The sequence below is a fragment of the Somniosus microcephalus genome, chromosome 1 (assembly GCF_052327205.1).
Source record: "Somniosus microcephalus isolate GS21.2 chromosome 1, FLI_Smic_1.0, whole genome shotgun sequence".
In the NCBI taxonomy this organism is placed as follows: domain Eukaryota; kingdom Metazoa; phylum Chordata; class Chondrichthyes; order Squaliformes; family Somniosidae; genus Somniosus; species Somniosus microcephalus.
Window position 1 is genome coordinate 94,336,572 of NC_140987.1, and position 22,519 is coordinate 94,359,090.

The 22,519-nt window shown below is 47.4% G+C and overlaps 1 protein-coding gene across 3 annotated transcripts in view; it reads left to right on the forward strand.

Annotated features, from left to right (window-relative positions):
- Positions 1 to 22,519, forward strand: part of LOC147124236 (spermatogenesis-associated protein 6-like) — a 122,098-nt gene that overhangs the window by 2,438 nt on the left and 97,141 nt on the right. For all 3 annotated transcript variants that reach the window (XM_085984167.1, XM_085984159.1, XM_085984163.1), the window contains exon 4: positions 9,452 to 9,589. In XM_085984167.1, coding sequence (XP_085840293.1) covers positions 9,452 to 9,589 — 138 coding nt within the window. The remainder of the gene's footprint in view (positions 1 to 9,451; positions 9,590 to 22,519) is intronic.

Here is a 22,519-nt window from a genome sequence, read left to right on the forward strand (position 1 = left end):
TACATAGTCAAGCTTATATATAGTAACTGTCATACCCATTCCCAAGTTCTAACTATTTATAAATATATCTAATGTTTGTATCCTTTATCTTAACTACAATACCACTACACATGTAGAAAGATGCCTTACCCGTGTGTGCGGTGCCCCAGGTAGTATCCATCTTGCACACGTGCAACAGTCTTTTCGTATCCCTTGCACACAATTCCTTCGTTTCTTTAGTAAAGGAATAGAAACATAGAAACATAGAAGATAGGAGCAGGAGTAGGCCATTCGGCCCCTCGAGCCTGTTCTGCCATTTAATGAGATGGCTGATCATCCAAATTCAGTACCCTGTCCCTGCTTTCTCCCCATATCCCATGATTCCTTTAGCCTTAAGAAATATATCTAACTCCTTCTTGAATATATTTAATGAATTGGCCTCAACTGCCTTGTGTGGTAGAGAATTCCACAGGTTCACCACTCTCTGGCTGAAAAATTCCTCCTCATCTCAGTCCTAAATGCCCTACCCTTTATCCTTAGACTGTGACCCCTGGTTCTGGACTCCCCCGCCGTCGGGAACATCCTTCCTGCATCTAGTCTGTCGAGTCCTGTTAGAATTTTATAAGTTTCAATGAGATCCCCTCATTCTTCTAAACTCTAGCGAGTATAAGCCTAATCGACCCAATCTCTCCTCATACGTCATTCCTGCCATCCCAGGTATCAGTCTGGTGAATCTTCGCTGAACTCTCTCCATGGCAAGAACATCCTTCCTCAGATAAGGTGACCAAAACTGCACACAATACTCAAGGTGTGGTCTCATCAAGGCCCTGTACAACTGCAGCAAGACATCCTTGCTCCTGTACTCGAATCCTCTCGCTATGAAGGCCAACATACCATTTGCCTTCTTAACCGCCTGCTGCACCTGCATGCTTACCTTCAGCGACTGGTGCACAAGGACACCCAGGTCTCATTGCACTTCCCCGTTTCCCAATCTATTGCCGTTCAGATAATAACCTGTCTTCCTATTTTTGCCACCGAAGTGGATAACCTCGCATTTATCCACATTATACTGCATTTGCCATGCATCTGCCCAATCACCCAACCTGTCCAAGTCATACTGGAGTTTCTCTGCATCCTCCTCACAGCACACATGCCCACCCAGCTTTGTGTCGTCTGCAAACTTGGAGATATTACATCTAGTTCCCTCGTCTAGATCATTTATATATATTGTGAATAGCTGGGGTCCTAGCACCGATCCCTGCGGTACACCACTAGTCACTGCCTGCCACTCGGAAATAGACCCGTTTATTCCAACTCTTTGCTTCCTGTCTGCCAACCAGTTCTCTATCCAACACAGTACCTTACCTCCAATCCCGTGTGCTTTAACTTTGCACGCTAATCTCGGAACATAAAAGCAACTGAACGCTGGTCAGTGAGCAGGGTAAATCGTTTTCCGGCCAGGTAGTGCCTCCAATGACGCACAGCCTCCACGATAGCCTGGGCCTCCTTCTCGACCGCGGAGTGTCTGGTCTCTGGGCCCTGGAGGGTTCGTGAGAAGAATGCCACAGGTCTCCCCGCCTGATTAAGGGTGGCGGCCAGAGCGAAGTCGGACGCATCGCTTTCCACCTGGAAGGGGATGGATTCGTCCACTGCGTGCATGGTGGCTTTGGCAATGTCTTCCTTGATACGGTGGAAGGCTAAGCGGGCCTCTGCCGTCACGGGAAAAGAGGTGGACTTGATCAGCGGACGGGCTTTGTCTGCATAGTAGGGGACCCACTGAGCGTAGTAGGAAAAAAACCCTAGGCACCTCTTCAGAGCTTTTAGGCAGTGGGGCAGTGGGAGTTCCATAAGGGGACGCATCCGGTCCGGGTCGGGACCGATGACCCCGTGTTCCACAACACAGCCAAGGATGGCGAGGCGGTCTGTGCGGAATATGCACTTCTCCTTGTTATATGTCAGGTTCAGGAGTTGGGCGGTGCGGAGGAATTTCTCGAGGTTTGCGTCATGGTCCTGCAAGTCATGGCCGCAGATGGTCACATTATCTAGGTAAGGGAAAGTGGCCTGCAGCTCGTTTTGATCGACCATCCGGTCCATCTCCCTTTGGAAGACGGAGACCCCGTTAGTAACGCCGAAGGGAACCCTAAGGAAGTGATAGAGGCGGCCGTTTGCCTCAAAAGCAGTATACTGGCGGTCTTCGGAGCTGGTGGTACGCTGATTTCAGGTCAATGGTCGAAAAGACGCGGTACTGCGCGATCTGGTTGACCATGTCAGCTATGCGGGGGAGTGGGTAGGCGTCCAGCAGGGTGTAGCGGTTTATTGTTTGGCTGTAGTCGATGACCAGGCGTTGTTTCTCGCCGGTCTTAACGACTACAACCTGGGCTCGCCAGGGGCTGGAGCTGCCCTCAATAATCCCCTCCTTCAGGAGCCGTTCCACTTCGGTTTTGATGAAAACCCTGTCCCCGGCACTGTATCGCCTGCTCTTTGTGGCGATGGGCTTACAATCGGGGGTGAGGTTAGCAAACAGTGGGGGGGGTGGGACTCTGAGTGTGGAGAGGTTGCATCTGGTGCGCGGTGGGCAATTTGGAGGCTGCTGGCTGCGGACTGCGAGTGGGGGGAGGGGGCCACCGTACGCCATCGTAACGCTTTTGAGGTGGCACTGGAAATCCAACCCCAGTAGAACGGCAGCGCAGAGGTCGGGCAGGACCAGGAGTTTAAAATTATTGAACACAGTCCCGTCTACTACTAGTGTCACCACGCAGTAGCCGCCAATGTCTGCTGACTGGGACTCGGAGGCCATAGAAATCCGCTGGTGCGCAGGCAGGACTGGGAGAGAGCAACGCCGCACCGTGTCGGGGTGGATGAAGCTCTCTGTGCTCCCGGAGTCAAAAAGGCAGTTTATTGCATGGCCGTTTACCTTAACGTCCATTTTGGACCGAGCTAGCTGGTGCGGTCTCGTTTGGTCCAGCGTCACAGAGGCCAGCGTAGGGGTCGGTGTGTCGCTGCGAGTATCAGATGGGGGGGGGTTGGCGATCTGCTGCGTCCCGGCTGGTGTCCAAGATGGCGGCGTTATGATTCCCATGTGGCTGGAGTCGTCCAAGATGGCTGCTGCTGCGGTGGTTCGCACATGGCTGGGGAGGCCCAAGATGGCGGCCCGCACGGCCCACACGCGGCGCTGCTGGCGTTCGGGGTGGCTTTGGCCTTGCAGACGCTGGCGTAGTGTCCCTTTTTCCCGCAGCCCGAGCAGGTCGCATTCTTCGCCGGGCAGCGTGCTCTGGGGTGTTTGGCCTGGCCACAGAAGTAGCATTTCTGGCCTTGGAATACTGCTGTCTGGCTTTGGGACACTGCTGCGGTAGTTGGGCCGTTGTTGGGCTGTGGCTGGGGTGGCACGGTGCTATGGGGCTGTCCTACCGTGTCCCAGGTTGTCGTTCCCCGCGGCGTCCACGGTGCAGAGGAGATGGCATCCATGCCCCGGAAGGCTGCGTCCAGCGTTAGTGCGATGTCGGAGGCTTTGTCGAGGGTGAGGTCACTCTGCTCCAGCAGTCGCTGTCGGGTGTAGTTGGACCTGTGGCCCGCTACGAAGGCATCCCGGATCAGTTCCTCCGTGTACTTAGTGGGCGTTACCGCCTTACACCCACAGGCCCGGCCAAGCACGGACAGTGATTGGAGGTATTCCTCAGTCGATTCCCCAGGTTGTTGCTTGCGACTCCCCAGAAGGTGCCTAGCGTATACTTCGTTCACAGGGCGTGTGTGCTGGGTCTTGAGGAGCTGGAGGGCGGCTGTGTACGAGGTCGCGTCCTGGATGACTGGGTACACTCGGTGGTTCACCTTGGAGAACAGGACAGACAGTTTGTCCGCATCCGTTTCGACTGCAGTGGAGGCAGTCAGGAATGTCTCGAAGCACGTGAGCCAGTGAGCAAACTTGGTGGAAGCGTCCGCTTCCTGACTGTCCAGGTCCAGGCATGCTGGTGTGAGGATCTTCTCCATTATAAAAAATTTAGTTAATAAAATTGATGCGCCATCAATTACTCAAAAGACTGAGGTTGAGCGAGTAACAATCAGGCTTTTATTAACTAAAGAATGAAGGTCTTGTCTTGAGTGGTCGACCCGTCCAGAATACTAAGGGACTGGGAGGTAGTCACTTATATACCTGGAATAGTGGGAGGAGTCAGCCGAGGCATGTCCAGACCTGTACCTAGTGGAATACACATACAGACACAGACAGGTTATAACAGTGGTTTACCACAGACCCGTTTATTCCAACTCTTTGCTTCCTGTCTGCCAACCAGTTCTCTATCCAACACAGTACCTTACCTCCAATCCCGTGTGCTTTAACTTTGCACGCTAATCTCTTATGCGGGACCTTATCAAAAGCCTTCTGAAAGTCCAAATACACCACATCCACTGGTTCTCCCTTATCTATTCTACCAGTTACATCCTCAAAAAATTCCAGTAGATTAGTCAAGCATGATTTACCTTTTGTAAATCCATGTTGACTTTGTCCAATCCTGTCACTGTTTTCCAAGTGCTCTGCTATTACATCTTTTATAATGGACTCTAGCATTTTCCCCACTACCGATGTCAGACTTACCGGTCTATAATTCCCTCTACCACCTTTTTCTCTCTACCATCTTTTTTGAATAGTGGGGTAACATTAGCTATCCTCCAATCCATGGGAACTGTTCCAGAGTCTATAGAATTTTGGAAGATGACCAGCAATGCATCTACTATTTCTAGGGCCACTTCCTTAAGTACCGTAGGATGTAGATTATCAGGCCCTGGGGATTTATCGGACTTCAATCCCGTCAATTTCCCTAACACTATTTCCCTACAAATACTGATTTCATTCAATTCCTCCCTCTCATTAGACCCTATGTTCCCCGACATCTCTGGGAGGTTATTTGTGTCCTCCTTTGTGAAGACAGAACCAAAATATGTATTTAATTGGTCTACCATTTCTTTGTTCCCCATTATAAATTCCCCTGATTCTGACTGCAAGGGACCTACGCTTGACTTCACCAATCTTTTTCTCTTCACATACCTATAGAAGCTTTTACAGTCAGTTTTTATGTCCCCTGAAAGCTTACTCTCATACTCTATTTTCCCCCTCTTAATTAATCCCTTTGTCCTCCTTTGCTGAATCCTAAACTGCTCCCAATCCTCAGGTTTGCTGCTTTTTGTGGCCAAATTATATGTCCGCTCCTTGGATCTTATGCTATCCCTAATTTCCCTTGTTAGCCACGGTTGAGTCACCTTTTTTGTTTTATTTTTATGCCAAACAGGGATGAACAAATTCTGTAATTCATCCATGCGATCTTTAAATGTTTGCCATTGCCTAACTACCGTCAACCCTTTAAGTAATGTTGCCCAATCCATCCCACCCAACTCGTGCCTCATACCATCGTAGTTTCCTTTATTTAAATTCAGGACCCTAGTCTCTGAGTCAACTACTTCATTCTCCATTTTAATGAAGAATTCTGTCATACTTTGATCGCTCCTCCCCAAGGGGCCTCACACAACAAGATTGCTAATTAATCCTTTCTCATTACATAATACCCATTCTAAGATGGCCTGATCTCTAGTTGGTTCCTCGACATATTGGTCTAGGAAACCATCACGTATACACTCTAGGAATTCCTCCTCCACAGTATTGTTACTAATTTGGTTAGCCCAATCTATATGTAGATTAAAGTCACCCATGATAACTGCTGTGCCCTTATTGCACGCGTCTCTAATTTCCCATTTAATGCCATGCCCAACCTCAGCATTACTGTTTGGGGGTCTGTATACAACTCCCACTAACGTTTTCTGCCCCTTGGTATTTCTCAGCTCTGCCCGTACAGATTCCACATCATCAGAGCTAATATCCTTCCTTACTATTGTGTTAATCTCCTCTTTAACCAGCAATGCTACCCCACCTCCTTTTCCTTTTTTCCTGTCCTTCCTGAATATTGAATATCCCTGGATGTTGAATTCCCAGACTTGGTCATCCTGGAGCCATGTCTTCGTAATCCCAATTATATCATATCCGTTTACATCTATTTGCGCAGCTAATTCATCCACCTTATTACGAATGCTCCTCGCATTAAGACCCAAAGCCTTCAGGCTTGATTTTTTAACACTCTTAGTCCTTTTAGAATTATTATTTACTGTGGTCCTGTTTGATTTACACCCTTGATTTCTCTGCCTTCCACTTTTGCATTTCTCCTACCTGTCTTTTGTTTCTATCCTTGCTTCCCTTTCCTCTGTCTCCCTGCACAGTTTCCCAACCCCCTGCCATTTTAGTTTAAACCCTCCCCAACAGCACTAGCAAACACTCCCCCTAGGACATCAGTTCTGGTCCAGCCCAGGTGCAAACCGTCCAATTTGTACTGGTCCCACCTCCCCCAGAACTGGTTCCAATGTCCCAGGAATTTGAATCCCTCCCCCTTGCACCATTCCTCTAGCCACGTATTCATCTGAAATATCCTTCTGTTTCTACTCTGACTAGCACGTGGCACTGGTAGCAATCCTGAGATTACTACCTTTTGAGGTCCTATTTTTTTATTTCCCTCCTAACTCCCTATATTCAGCTTTTAGGACCACATCCTGTTTTTTACCTATATCGTTGGTACCTATATGCACCACGACAACTGGCTGTTCACCCTCCCCCTCCAGAATGCCCTGCAGCCGCTCTGAGACATCCTTGACCCTTGCACCAGGGAAGCAACATACCATCCTGGAGTCTCGTTTGCGGCCGCAGAAACACCTAACTGTTCCCCTTACAATAGAATCCCCTATCACTATAGCTCTCCCGAATCATGACCCTTCAGCTGTCTGATATAAATAATCAAATAATCTTCTAATCAGCTACATCATAATTCCACAAGTATTTCTGTTTTTCAAAGGATATAATGGCAATTACTCAACTTCCCCTTAAATCTTTAGAAAGATAGAATTGGTGCTCATAGTCATCCAACCAAATATGATTTAGGTAATATTACAAAGTAGCACTTGCTCCCCTTAAATCGTCCAATTACTATTCCAGAACTGTGAGGTTAATTTCAATAAAAATTCGACCAACTGATCAGTTATCCAAATATATATATCAAACAGTTACAGTATCTTATTAACAGGTTGATGCTATTTAACATTATATTTGTACTCTATGGGGCAGCTTTATTTGAAAATAGATGAGGAAACTGATTTTATGAGGAGAGGCTAGTCTAGCCTTTTCAATTGTTTCCTTTACCTCTTCAGTCAAATCCGAATGTTTTATAACCCAGCAATCCTGAATAGATTTTGCCAGGGCGTTTTAAGGCTCGGGCCTACTGAGCCCGATTTGGGGGGCGCGGGGAGGTGGTTGTGCAGGGGTTGCAGAGAGGTCCTGACTGTTCCTGGTCCCAAAGCCTCAAGTTCTCAATCCGGCTCTGAGTTTTGCACACTATGGTCATTTATTTGCTTTAAGAAAAAAACAATTAAGAAATGTATTTAATTGCTTCCTTTTGTGGATTACATGTACCCACATTGCACTGCAGCATTTCTAGTAAACTTTCCAGAGAATATAGGTTGTAATTAGAAATGTAATAAGTTGCTAATCAATCTCTCACAGCATTGCACATGGGAAAACAAAACATGTTCATCTCTATCTGTTGTTGTAACTATCTCTCTGCTTGTTTCCACTCCCATTCTTTCCTTCTCTCTATCTTCCATACTCTTTCCTTTCTTTCACTTTTACTCTGTATGCCTCCCATTGATTTTTTGTTCTCTTCTGTGATGTTTTTAATCTTCAAGGTACTCTGGAAATCACACAGATACAGATTTCTACATGTCTTGATATAATTTTACTGTTTCTTTTCTTTTTTGGTTAATGGTATAGAATTCTAATACAGGTATGTTGGAAATGGCCAAGTTGTCATTCCTTTTGGAATATATATGAAATTAAACTTAAGTGTTTTTTCTAGGTCATTTACTTGTCCAGTATTGAAGTGAATAAATGTTTAAAGTACTGTGTTGCCAGTTGATTCTCTGTAATTATATTACTCTAATCAGGCAGAATTTATGAGATGTAATTCAGTGATGCAACCTACAGCTGTTGAAAACTAGGTAAAGACTTAATGTTCATTTTCTGAGAATCACTGCATCACTTACTGTTGGACATTAGCGCTGCAGAAACCAGTAATGTGCAGCGTTCAATTAGTCCGAGTCTGGAGGCTGAGCTTGAAGCAGCATTCCAGACTTGCTGACCTTGGAAAATGTGAAGAGTAGTACTGTAGACAGGAAAGGGACTCTTGGAGTAAGGGTTGGAGCAGTTTAGGCAGTGCATAATGGGGGAACTTTGGGATCACTAACTGGATGGATAGCAAGGAGAAAGTGCGAAGTGGAAAACCACAGGAGGGAGCAAGCAGGAGAGCATAGAATCAACATTGGAGGATGGAGATTGATGGAGTCATAGGCATTCATTTGTGTTTAGTTTTTTATTCATGCATATGTTTTCTTTATGTTGCGTCAGTACTTGGTTGGGTGAGCTCTGGATTACAGGGTGTGGGTGAGCTTGCTCCTGCTGGCCCTACAAAAAGACGTTTTTTTTTTTTACATACTTTTGAGGGCCTTCACATGGATGCTAGGTTAGGGTTGTCAACTCTGGTTGGGCATTTTTCTGGAGGGTTGATCACATGACATTTGCTCACAAACAGTTAACCACGTGACATCTGATCATGTGATACCTGATCACATGACGCTTGCCCGAAGTTTGAAAATATTTTTGCATTTATCTTATAAAGGCTGGGCCCCCTGCAATTGAGAGTCTTTGCTCACACTGTTATGTTAGCAGCTGTTGCGTGAGAAGTTCTGAGAACTGCGAGGCTGCCTGTGACCAGGAGCTGAAAGTACACCTCCACTTTTGTCCCACGTTGCCCGCAACAGTGCCCGGAAGATTCGTCTTCCATTCCAGGAACCAATCCAGAATTGAGCAATAAAGGCAGTATATCACTTCCCATGCGTTATCTGCTCAACCTACCTGCACAGCATTTGTGGATTCTAAACAATGGAAGAAAGGCTTTCAAGACCAGAAGAGGCAGCTGCACAAGGCAAGGACAGCTGACAGGAAGAAGGACTGGACTCACATTTGCAATACTACACTGTTTGTGGGCCCTCATTTGGTGGCAGACCTTAGTAACATTCAATCAGAATGATGGGCAGGAGTCAAGTGAGTCACTGAGAGCCACACATCAGTCAGAATTGACTACAACAATATCCAATATAAAAAGGATGTGAAAAGGGTAATAAATCCTGGGCCATCCTTAGCGAGCTCCCAGAATTAGTAGCATCATGACGCATGGCAATACGTTTATACATTCACAAAAATTTTTAATATATGTAGATAGATTTTCAGTATTCTTCATAAATTGACATGAAAAAGACAGTTTTAAAAATAAAATAATGGTAGCTTTTATATACTAATTGAGCTGTTACTGTGCTTTTTTCCCTCATTAAGGTAACATGTCCGGGTGTGATTTTACCAAGGAAAGAAAATGTCTACATCTGCATTAGTATGCTTGGTCAGTACTGGAAGACAGAGTATGTTATGCCAGTATTCCCGCTTCTTATTCATGAAAGACTGCAATTTGAAAAGGTGAGTACAAGTAACATTTGTTATTGTTGATGTTCTTCAAGTATTTTATCTACATGAATTGAAATTTATGGTGTACATTGTATTTAATGTATTTTATTGTACACAAGAAGTCAAGACCAAATGCAGTATTCAGGTTAAGCAGGGTTAGAGAATAAGGGGACAGTTGGACCAAGGCAGGAGAAGGGGTAGATGTGAATGGGGGAGGAGGGAATGGAAGTGTGCAAAAAAGGAGGGGACATGGAGGGGGAGAAGGATAGGGGAGGTGAAGGGGGAGACGGAAAGAGGAGATGAAGGGGGAAAGATGGAGCGGGTCGGAGAGGGATGTGGAGAGGCAGGAAGAGAAGATGGCATAGAGGAGGGAAGGCAAGAAAGGGAAGAAATTGAGGCAGGAATGCGGCAAGAGATGGGCAGGGAAAGCGCAAAGGGAAAAAGGAGGAGGAGAAAGGAACAGGAGGGAAGAGGGCAGAAGAAAGAGAGGATGTTGGGGATGGCACAGGGACATAGAAATAGTAACAGGCTGTCTCAGCAAGTCGTCATGGCAGATGGGAGACTACACTGAGGCGGGGGGTTAATTCTTTACAGCAGGGGGGCATGTAATGGAAATTTTCAGTGGTTGCGATGTTCAGTGGTGAGAGGAGATACTGGGAGCAGTGTAGTCTCAGTGGAGATGGGGAGTTGGTCTGTTGGGGTGGTGGTGGGGGGGTGGCCGGTGTCTCCGGTGTTAAACAGGCCTGCTAGGATCTCTGTTTAGTGGCGGAGGCGTGAAGACTGAAGTGAACGGGAGAAAGTGCACATACGCAATTGTTTTCCAATGGTTTTTATGCTAATTTGGTGGCATTTAATGCTGTTTATTTGACTGTGATAGAAATGGAACTTTGGTTAGTCTTCCCTTGATTTTTATGCCTTGTGCTTCATTGTTCTTGGTGTGACGTTCAAATGCTTGATCAGTTTGTGAGTGAAGTTTTAAAATGTTCCAACTGTTACCTTTCTTTTTACTGCCCAGTACTGTACTTCCATTTCTGTCAGCCATCCTTATTCATTGACTGCCGTTGAGAACAGTCCTTGTAGTTAAATTCAGCTTTCTATCACAATAATCGTTTCTGGCAGCTGTTTTACTTTCACTTCTAATGACTCCTTATATGCAAATAGATTCTGGTTGATAGGTGGGCGTACTTCAAACTTACGAGATATGCTTTTTAAGTTTGTTTTAATAGTATGTATTGGCAACTGCTTCCTGATCATCTTGCTATTTAAAACTTTGTTCTTTATCCTCATACATATCTTGAGCGTCCAGGACCTGAACAGGATATATTGGGATTTCTGGGGAAGAGTAAGGGACTGTCACCTAATGTTAGATGCTCATAGAATGGTTACAGCACGGAAGAAGGCCATTCGGCTCGTCGAGCCCGTGCCGACTCTCCATTAGTCCCACTCCCCTGCCCTTTCCCCGTAGTCCTGCAATTTATTTTCCTTCAGATACTTATCCAACTCCATTTTGAAAGATAAAATTGAGTCTGCCTCCACCACCCTTTCAGGCAGTGCATTCCAGATCTTAACCACTCACTGCGTAAAAAAAGCTTTTTCTTACATTGCCTTTGGTTCGCCTTTGGTTCTTTTGCCAATCACCTTAAATCTGTGTCCTCTGGTTCTCGACCCTCCTGCCAATGGGAACAGTTTCTCTCTATCCACTCTGTCCAGACCCCTCATGATTTTGAACACCTCTATCAAATTCACAATCTTCTCTGCTCCCAAGGAGAACAACCCCAACTTCTCCAGACTATCAACGTAACTGAAGTCCCTCATTCCTGGAATCATTCTCGTAAATCTTTTTTGCACCCTCTCTAAGTCCTTCACATCCTTCTTAAAGTGTTGTGCCCAGAATTGGACACAATACTCCAGTTGGGGCCGAACCAGTGTTTTATACAGGTTCATCATAATTTCCACACTTTTGTACTCTTATACCTCTATTTATGAAGCCCAGGATCCCGTAAGCCTTTTTAACTGCTTTCTCAACCTGCCCTGTCACCGTCAATGATTTGTACACACATACCCCCAGGTCGCTCTGTTCGTGCACCCCCTTCAGGATTGTACCATTTAGTTTATATATCCTCTCCTCATTCTACCAAAATGTATCACTTCACACTTTTCTGCATTAAATTTCATCTGCCACATGTCTGCCCATTTCACCAGCCTGTCTATGTCTTCTTGAAGTCTATCACTCTCCTCCTCACTGTTCACTATACTTCCAAGTTTTGTGTCATCTGCAAATTTTGAAATTGTGCCCTGTACACCCATGTCCAAGTCATTAATATATATCAAGAAAAGCTGTGGCCCTAGAACCGACCCCTGGGGAACATCACTGTGTACCTTCCTTCAGTCCTAAAAACAACCGTTCACCACTACTCTCTATTTCCTGTCACTTAGCCAATTTCATATCCAGGCTGCCACTGTCCCTTTTATTCCATGGGCTTCAATTTTGCTGGCAAGTTTATTATTTGGCAATTTGTCGAATGCCTCAACCGCATTACCCTCAACAACCCTCTCTGTTACCTCATCAAAAAACTCAATCAAGTTGGTTAAACACGTTTTGCCTTTAACAAATCCGTGCTGGCTTTCCTTAATTAATTCACACCTATCCAAGTGACTGTTGATTTTGTCCCTGATTACTGTTTCTAAATGCTTCCCCACTACCGAGGTTAAACTGACTGGCCTGTAGTTGCTGGGTTTATTTTTACACCCTTTTTTGAACACCTCCGGCACCACCCCCATATCTATGGAGGATTGGAATATTATGGCCAGTACCTCCGCGATTTCCGCCCTTAATTCCCTCAGCATCCTAGGATGCATCCCATCCACTCCTGGTGATTTATCTACTTTAAGTACAGTCAGCCTTTCTAATACCCCTTCTTTATCAATTTTATACTATCAAGTGTCTCCACTACCTCCTCCTTTACTATGTCTATGGCAGCATCCTCTTCCTGGGTGAAGACAGATGCAAAGTACTCATTTAGTACCTCAGCCATACCCTCTGCCTCCATGCCTAGGTCTCCTTTTTGGTCCCTAATTGGCCCCACCCCTCCTCTTACTACCCGTTTACTATTTATATGCATTATATGCTGCCCCATTATACTGAATTAGTCACGTAACATTACAATCACATCGCCACCAACAGAAGCAGTATATTTGGAATCTCGAGACCACTCACCATTTTTAATACATAATAGACATATGGATTATTATAGGACTTTAGTTTCAAGCTATTGATCTGAAGGTCTTGGTTGCACACTAAAGAACATCTCTATAAAACCATATTTTACCATGTCATTCTTGTCTCATTTTACTATGCTATGCTTATTGTTTAAGTGCTTTAATGTGCTTAATACTGTAAATACAAGATAAATGTAGGAGAGAGGTCATCAGGTCTATCTTAATTCATCCATCTGGGGACAAAACATACAGTCTCCTATTAAGTCATCTAACTGTATGCCAAATGAATTGCTTGCATTACCCTACGTGGAAGATCATTCCAAGTGTTTATCACTCATTGCATGAAAAACTTTTTTCTGACATCAGTCTGTACACGTCCTTTTATCAGTATTAGCCTATGCTTTTGATATGCCATCAATGACTCAAAGACAAGGATTCAACTGAAGGCTTTTAATCACTAAGAACATAGCAGCATTGCAGGTCTTCCCACATCGGGTTCGTCTGGTAGTGAATGACTCATACAGCTCCTGAGACCTTTATATGGCAAAAGACAGGGGCGTAGCCAATACACACAATAGGAACAAAAGGGTGCGGTTCACACAATACAAGCAGGTAAAATACAAGCAGGTCTGATGAAGGCATATTTCATCACATTCACCCCTTCTACAGATTTAGTCTGTCCGGGGGTGTGATAGTCCTTCCTGAACGTCGCAACAGTACCTCGGGTTCCGACCGGGAGTCCGTGGTGCCCTCCTGGGCATACCCATGTGCTGGGGGTGTTGCAGGTACTTCTGGGGGTGGTGAGGATACCTCTGGGGATGGTGGAGGTTCTTCTGGGGGTGCTGGTGATGGGTCGTCGTCGTCGCTTCCTGCCGAGGCGAGGTCCTTTATGGACACGGTGTCTTCACGCCCGTCGGCGTGCTTGACGTACGCGTACTGTGGGTTTGCATGGAGTAGGTGTACTGCCTCCACGAGGGGATCCGTTTTGTGGCCCCTCACATGCTTCCGTAACAGGACTGTCCCTGGGGTGGAGAGCCACGAGGGTAGGGATACTCCTGAGGTTGATTTGCGGGGAAAAACAAACATCTTCTCGTGGGGAGTGGCGTTAGTAGCAGTACACAGTAGCGACCTTATCGAGTGGAGTACGTCTGAGAGGACCTCCTGCCAGCGGGAGGTGGGGAGGCCTTTAGACCTTAGTGCTAAGGTGACCGCCTTCCACACTGTCGCGTTCTCCCTCTCCACTTGCCCATTACTCCGGGGGTTATAACTAGTGGTCCGACTCGTGGCTATCCCCTTCGACAGCAGGTATTGGCGCAGTTCATCGCTCATGAACGACGCCCCCCTGTCAGTGTGGATGTAGTTAGGCATGCCGAACGTGCAAAACAGGTTGCCGAGGCACTTGATGACCGTGGCACTGGTCATATCTGGGCAGGGGTAGGCGAATGGGAAGTGGGAGTACTCGTCCACAATGTTGAGAAAGTACACATTGCGGTCGGTGGAGGGGAGTGGTCCCTTGAAATCTAAGCTCAGGCGCTCGAATGGCCGTGTAGCTTTGATCAGGTGGGCTCGGTCGGGCCTGAAAAAACGGGGCTTGCATTCCGCACAGGTGCGGCAGTCCCTGGTCATAGACCGGACCTCCTCCATGGAATAGGGCAGGTTACGGGATTTTATAAAGTGGAATAGCCAGGTGACCCCCGGGTGGCAGAGGCCATTGTGGAGGCCCTGTAGCCTGTCCCCCTGGATGCTGGCACACATCCCTCGTGATAGGGCGTCGGGGGATTCGTTGAGGGCCCCCGGCCTATATATTATGTCGTACTCAAACGTGGAGAGTTCGATCCGCCACCTGAGAATTTTGTCGTTCTTGATCTTCCCCCTCTGTTTGTTGTTAAACATGAAGGCTACCGACCGCTGGTCGGTAAGCAGGGTGAAGCGTTTGCCGGCTAGGTAGTGCCTCCAGTGCCGCACTGCCTCCACTATGGCCTGGGCCTCCTTCTCTACCGAGGAGTGCCTGATCTCGGGCCCTTGGAGGGTTCTTGAGAAAAAGGCTACGGGCCGCCCATCCTGGTTGAGGGTGGCTGCTAAAGCGAAGTCGGACGCATCGCTTTCGACCTGGAAAGGGATGTTTTCGGCCACTGCCCGCAGCGCGGCCTTCTCAATGTCGTGTTTAATGCTGTTGAAGGCGGCGTGGGCCTCGGCTGTGAGCGGGAAGGACGTTGATTTCAGGAGGGGACGGGCCTTGTCGGAATAATTGGGGACCCATTGGGCGTAATAGGAGAAGAACCCCAGGCACCTTTTCAGGGCCTTGGGAGTGTTTGGTAGGGGTAGCTCCCGTAGGGGGCGCAATCGGTCGGGGTCCGGACCGATTTCCCCGTTTTCCACCATGCAGCCCAGGATACAGAGGCGCGTGGTGCTAAAGACACACTTATCCTCGTAGGTGAGATTGAGTCTGAGGGCGGTTTTCAAAAATCTCGCGAGGTTCGAGTCGTGGTCTTGCTGGTTGTGGCCGCAGATGGTGACATTGTCTAGGTATGGGTAGGTGGCTGTTAACTGGTTCTCATCGACCATGCGGTCCATCTCCCGCTGGAAGACCGAGACCCCGTTCGTTACCCCAAAGGGGACTCTGAGGAAGTGGTAGAGACGTCCGTTCGCCTCGAAGGCGGTGTATGGACGGTCCTCCGGTCTAATGGGGAGCTGGTGGTATGCCGATTTTAGGTCGATGGTGGAAAACACCCGGTATTGCGTGATTTGGTTAACCATATCCGCTATGCGGGGCAGAGGGTAGGCGTCTAGCTGGGTGTATAGATTAACCGTCTGGCTATAATCTATCACCATCCGCTTCTTTTCGCTACCCTTAACTACTACTACCTGGGCGTGCCACGGGCTGGTACTGCATTCGATGATACCCTCCCGCTTGAGTCTTTCTACTTCCGACGCAATGAACCGTCTATCCTCCCAGCTGCACCGCCTACTCTTGGTCGCTATGGGTCGACAGTTGGGTGCGAGGTTGGCGAACAGAGAGGGCGGCTTGACCTTCAGGGTAGCCAGACCGCACACTGAGGGGCGGCTGGGACCCACCGTAGGTAAGCGTGATACTTTGGTGGTGGCACTGGAAGTCCAGACCCAAGATCACGCTCACACACAGATCTGGCATTATCAATAGTTTAAAATCTCTGTAATCATTGCCTTTTACCACAACATAACCGCGCAGAAACCTGTAATTTTTGAGGTATGAGTATTATCGGCCATGGCGATTTTGCCCTGTGTGGGGACTATCGTTCGAGAAAGTCGTTTTACCAGGCTAGGATGAATAAAGCTTTCGGTGCTCCAGCAGTCAATCAAGCATTTAACCTTGTTCCCGTTTACCTCTATGTCCATCATTGATTTAGACAACGGATGTGGCCTGGATTGATCCACTGTGATCGAGGCCACTAGTGGGTCCTGGAGGTCCGTGTAGTCGGGGCAAGATGGTGGACTCCATGAGGGTGGACAAGATGGCTTCCAAGATGGCCGCTCCCACGGCGCGCACGCGGCGGTGGTGGAGTTGGAGGCGGGGTTCCCTCTGCAGACTTTGCTGAAATGTCCTTTCTTCCCGCATTTAAAACAGGTGGTGCCCTTCGCTGGGCACAGATGCCTGGAGTGTTTGTCCTGACCGCAGAAGTAGCATTTCGGGCCCCGATGCATCGCGGCAGTAGTGGGGCTCCTGGGTGGAGGCTGGGGCTCCGATGGTGCTGGGCTGGCCTGAGACCTGGGAGGTGAAGATGGCTTCCAAGATGGCGGCCCCCACAAGGCGGAGTGGGCCGCGTGGCCTGGGGAACAGGATTCAGAGTTCCTCTGGGCCATATCCAGCAATCGCGCTATATCTATAGCCTGTTTTAAGTCCAGTCCCTCCTTTTCAAACAGTTTCTGCCGAATATAATTTGAACTGAGGCCCGCAATAAGGGAGTCTCAAATCAGCTCCTCCGTGTACACGATGGCAGACACGGCCTTACAGTTACAGTCTCTGCCCAGTACTTTTAGGTTTAGTATGAAGTCCTCTAGTGACTCACCATGCCGCTGCGTGCGAGTAGTCAGAAGATGCCTGGCGTACACCACATTTATTGGCCGCGCGTAGTGGGCCTTCAGGATGGTGCAGGCATCCTTGTAGCTGGTGGCATCTTGGATGAGAGGGGAGACCCGATGGCTCACCCAGTTTCGCAGGATTCCCAGTTCCATGTCTCCTGGTAGCGGTTTCGGCTGCGGCTATGGCAGTGGATGAGTTTGCAATGAAAAATTCGAATCATTGGAACCAGTGTCCGAACTGTGTGGCTGCGTCTGAGGCATGGGGGTCCAGATCCAAGCGCTCTGGTTTCAGGAGTCGATCCATCTTGGTGTTTTAGTGATTAAAATTGATATGCCAACAATGACTCAAAGACAAGGATTCAACTGAAGGCTTTTAATCACTAAGAACATAGCAGCATAGCAGGTCTTCCCACATCGGGTTCGTCTGGTAGTGAATGACTCATACAGCTCCTGAGACCTTTATATGGCAAAAGACAGGGGCGTAGCCAATACACACAATAGGAACAAAAGGGTGCGGTTCACACAATACAAGCAGGTAAAATACAAGCAGGTCTGATGAAGGCATATTTCATCACAGCTTTTTCATGAGTTTTTCCAATCTTGGTGAGTTTGGCACTATGGTGTAAAAATACTGAAAAACAAAAATGGTTGATATAACCCTCATGCAGGAAATATTTCTAACCTAATGCTGCAAATGACAAGTTAAAGAGCAATTGGGTGAGCTGAGTTATGTTTGCCTCGTACTATTTATTGAAGAAGTAAGGCCTGATTCATTACCAATTTTAACTAGTAGTAAAAGATTCAATAATCGACCAGAAAGACTGTTTTGTTATGATGAAAGCATATTTAGCAAAAGAGACATTCTCCCAGTATTTAACCGTTGAATGCTGACTGTACTCTGTAATAAGCACCCTTCTGAACATGATCTGCATCCTTCCCTACTTTCACATATACAGATGCCTAACATATCATTGCACAGGATCAAAACCGTAGCCTCAATTCTACACTGAGAACAGATTGATCTCTTTTTGTACCTCAGTGGCCTGATATTTCAAATCATCCTTGCTGCCCTTTTTTGAATCGTTTACATTACTTATTTGCCTTTTCATAAGTACAGTGACCAAGGCTGGACATAATTCCCATACCAGTCTTGAAATTCTGGTAGAGTTGTAGTGGGGGGCTCAGAATTTTTGCTCGAACCTGGATTTGCTGGGTTCCTGCCCCATTTACACTGAGCTGCAAATTTTGATCCAGTGATATGCATACACTTCTTCTGCCTACCCTCACACCCCAAACGTCCAAGCAGCAGTTCGGGGACATGTCTAAAGCATTCCTGCGCCACCCTGGGAATCTTGCCAGATGCACCCTTAATAGATCTAGTGGGATATATGTGGGGTATAGGACCTGTTCTGGGTATAGTGGCCTAGAAATTTGGCTGCACAGCACCCGTTTCTCTTGGCGCTAATTGGCCTCCTAAGCCTCCAATATGTTGGGCCGGAAGTGCGCACTCATTACTAGCTGGAAGAGAGCCGCCCACCATACTGGCAAAGACCAAAAAATTTGTGTGTCGTGCCCACTGTTGAAACAGGTGTTAGACATTTGCATATGCAAATAACGGCCTAATACCTGTTTGAGGCCCCCACTGCAAGATTGGTTTGACCTGAGGCAGCCGACGCCAGCTGCACTCAGGAAAACCAAGTCTACTTGTGGCCTAACAAGCGGTCCAAAATGGGCTCCTCCTGACCCCACATTCAAAGGACATGGGCCGCTGCCGGCCACCGCTCTCCCACTTGCTGCTGCTACCTCCCTTCTGGCCAATGCCCGATCGCCCTCCTTCTTGCCCACCACTCTTCCCAGCTGCCCCCCTTTCTCATTTACCCGAGAGCCACTGCTGGCATCACAGCAGCTCGATCTTCAATGTTGATTCACCAACAAGCTGCTTGTTACTGTCCGCAGCTCAGCAGCTCGATGGAAATGAGGTCCGAGGCCCAATATCAGGTGCGCCTCGGGCCTTGCTATTCAGGCGCAGTGATTGCTCCCTGCGGCCTAAAAATTAGCTCTCCCGAATTTCTAGGCCAGTGAATATCCCAAGGCACAAGTAAGGAGTGTGATGGAATACTCTCCACTTACCTGGATGAGTGCAGCTCCAACAACACTCAAGAAGCTCAACACCATCCAGGACAAAGCAGCCCATTTGATTGGCACCCCATCCACCACCTTAAACAGTCACTCCCTCCACCACTGTGGCTACAGTGTGTACCACCTACAAGATGCACTGCAGCAACTCGCCAAGGCTTCTTCGGCAACACCTCCCAAACCCGCAACCTCTTCCACCTAGAAAGACAAGGGCAGCAGGCGCATGGGAACACCACTACCTCCAAGTTCCCCTCTAAGTCACGCACCATCCTGACTTAGAAGTATATCGCCGATCCTTCATTGTCGCTGGGTCAAAATCCTGGAACTCCCTACCTAACAGCACTGTGGGAGTACTTTCACTACATGGACTGCAGCGGTTCAAGAAGGCGGCTCACCACCACCTTCTCAAGGGCAACTAGGGATGAGCAATAAATGCTGGCTTTGCCAGCGACACCCACATCCCATAAGCGAATTAAAAAAAAAACTGAGCAGTACAATGTTAATTGATCCCAGTGGAATTGATTATCATTGCCGAGTAGCCATACTGTTCTGGGAGAAATTTTAAAAAAATGCAACAGATCTTTTTCTTCAGCCATTCCCAGGACTCTGGTTCCTCCTCTGCCACTCCAAGTACCGCTGCCTCAGTGGGTTGGGCACTTCTCTTATGCCGTTGTAAGTGTGGGAGCCTACCCTATTATTTAAATGATCCAGGTCTAGAATTTCCTTGAAGTGAGTTGCCTCTTTTGAAAAAAAATTTGCACTTGAGGGAGTTAACTGTGGGTCTGCTTATTTGCATTGATGCTGATATTGGTGCAAAACCCATGTAAAATGGGTGTAAGCAGCTGAATTACCTGAAACTTCTGTGCAGCCTTTAAAGACAATTCACTGCAGTTTTCAACAGCACACTAGCAGGGTAAGAGACTTACAGTACTTGGCTGTTTTGCTTCACTTTCTAAGAACTTTACTATATATCTCAGCAATATTTTTATTGTACTTGTACAGAACTATGGCCACTCAGGCACCATTGGTTCCCAGAAGAAGAACTCAAAACTTTACTGGTCCAGATCTCTAAACCTTTCTCGAGGAGGTTGAAGACAGAAGGCACAGACTACTGGGTTTGGATGTCATCAAGCCTGCCAGGAATGTAACTCATGCTGCCTGGAGTAAGGTGGCACTGGCACTAAGTGCCAACTCCATTGGGCACTTTTCTTCCTGGCCCACCCTGGGTACTAGCACATGCTTCACCCTCTTAAGGCAACACTTACACAACTAACCCTTCACACTGCTGTCTGGTTAAGGGCAGTTCTATCTCGGTATCCTGCACTATGGCTTCACAGCTACCCTTACATGAATAACTGGCATGTACAACCCAAAAAACCCTTCCTCCAGTTTAACAGCCTCATGCTCCAATTACTTCCCCTCTCCCATGCCACTTGGAATAAACTCCTTAAGTACTAGCCTTACCCTGTTTTCTTGCAGGACAAATTGTCACACAATACTTGATAAAGGCAGCCCATCAGAGGGGACATCCTCAGCTTTAAGTCCATCATCTCCTTTGAGAAGATGCCTTTGGAGATGGTGAGCACACATTCGGCTCTTGCCGTTGGAGAGGGCAAAGTTCATGGCATCTTGCCAGTGCCAGGTTACTTACTGACTGCGCACTTTCACTATCGTGGTATCATCTGTGTAAGCACCACACAGTCATAAACTTCCATCCCTGTTCTCTGTCTCCTTGATCTCAATGCTCACCCATTGGAGGAGGAAGATGGTGTTGATGATGAGGCAGAGGATGATGAGAAACAGGACACCTTCCTCTTGCAGTTACTTCATCCTGTCCCATCTTCCTCTGCCAACTCACTACTTGCAACACTTGCTTTCTCATTCTCAGGCACCAGCTCAGATTGTTTTACCTGAGGGGAATTAGATAGTGGTAGTGATGATGTGGCACCAGATGATTCAGAGAGCATGAATGCACAGGAGGAACCAGGAGTGAATGAGGATGTGCCACCTTTCCAGTGGAGGCTGAATAGAAGGTATCCAATGGCTTTGGAGTTATGGGTCCTAGAACTCATGGGTACTCGTCTGAAAAGATGGATGTTTCAGGAACATCATACCTATGTGCAGGTTCTGAGGTCAATCTCTGAGGATGTACAGCAACTGACACGTGTCACTCTAGAGTCTATAGCTGTCTTTTTAAGCCACATTGCGGAAGTTTTATCTTCCTTCCAGGTACCAATAGAGCGAGTGGCATTTTCAATGGAATCTGCAGCAGCCCCCACCTGAGGAGCGGGCAGGGACCAGTCAGTGCCTCCATCCCCACAGAAACACAGACTGCAGTTCTGGAGGCAATAGAGGACAGATTGGAGCACAGCAAGGATTGCAGCTTCCAGACCGTGGCTACTGCTGTGTCTCAAAGCTGTCAGGCACTGATAGCTGCCATTAGTTAGACCGGCCATGCCGCACTAATCTTTGGGCCCACAGGCCCAGGGCCTAGTGGATTGGTGATGGTTAGAGTTCACCTGCCTGATATGCTATAGCTCATGATAGCAACTCCCTTTAGAGCACCATGCCAGTCGAAATCAGGAAGTAAGATCAGGCTGCCTAGGAACACCCTCCAGAGATGAGCCAACTGCCATGAAATGAAGACCACCTCAGTTCCATAACCCTTCTGTACAGCATATGGAGCCAACCACCTCTCACAATCCAGGCCCTGAAGTGGCACTTAGAAGGTGCACTAGAATAAGTGATAGAAAGACACATGTAGGCACTCAGGGGAAGCATGGTGTTAGAAAATATTGGGGTGATTGTTCACACTTTGCAATTATTGAATTAAAATATACTATGCATTGACATGGCCCTTTTGTTATTCATGATCCTTTGTCACGCAAGAAAGGGTGCATTCATTTGGTGCTGACTATTCACTTAGGTGATGATTACCAGCATAGTTATGTTGGGGCAAAGAGGGATGATGTAACCTCATGTGGTAGGATGGATAGTAGAAATGTGGGGGAGTAGGAGCTTATGCTGTAGTGTCAAAGATAGACTGAGTTAGACAGGAGAAGATGTCTAAATGATCTAGCCTCTGATGCCCCTAATGGTAGTCAGCAATGTTGTGTATGTACCTTTAAGAGAATAACTGGTCTCAGACTGCAGTACCGGCAGTGACCACCCCTGTATGAAAGGCGCTAGAGAGCCTCTGTTGGTTAGTTTCGTTTATGCCTTTCACCAGTAAAGACTTGTTTGTTTCTCTCCTGCTAGTCCGTGTCTCAATCATTCACGGACTTAACAAGCAAGGTTTCCTATGAGTGTATGTCTTCCTGGTGGTCTGCTCTATGCAGTTCTGTATCTATCGGAGCCAGGGCCTACTCCTCAGCTATGACAAAACGCAGCCCTTCCTGAATGGCAAAGTTGTAAAGTGGACAGCAATCTATCACTATTTTGGACACCCGATCTGGCGCACAATTCAGACCCCTTCCCGACCTGGCCAAGCAGCAAAAACATGCTATCAACATCACGATGGTCCTCTTG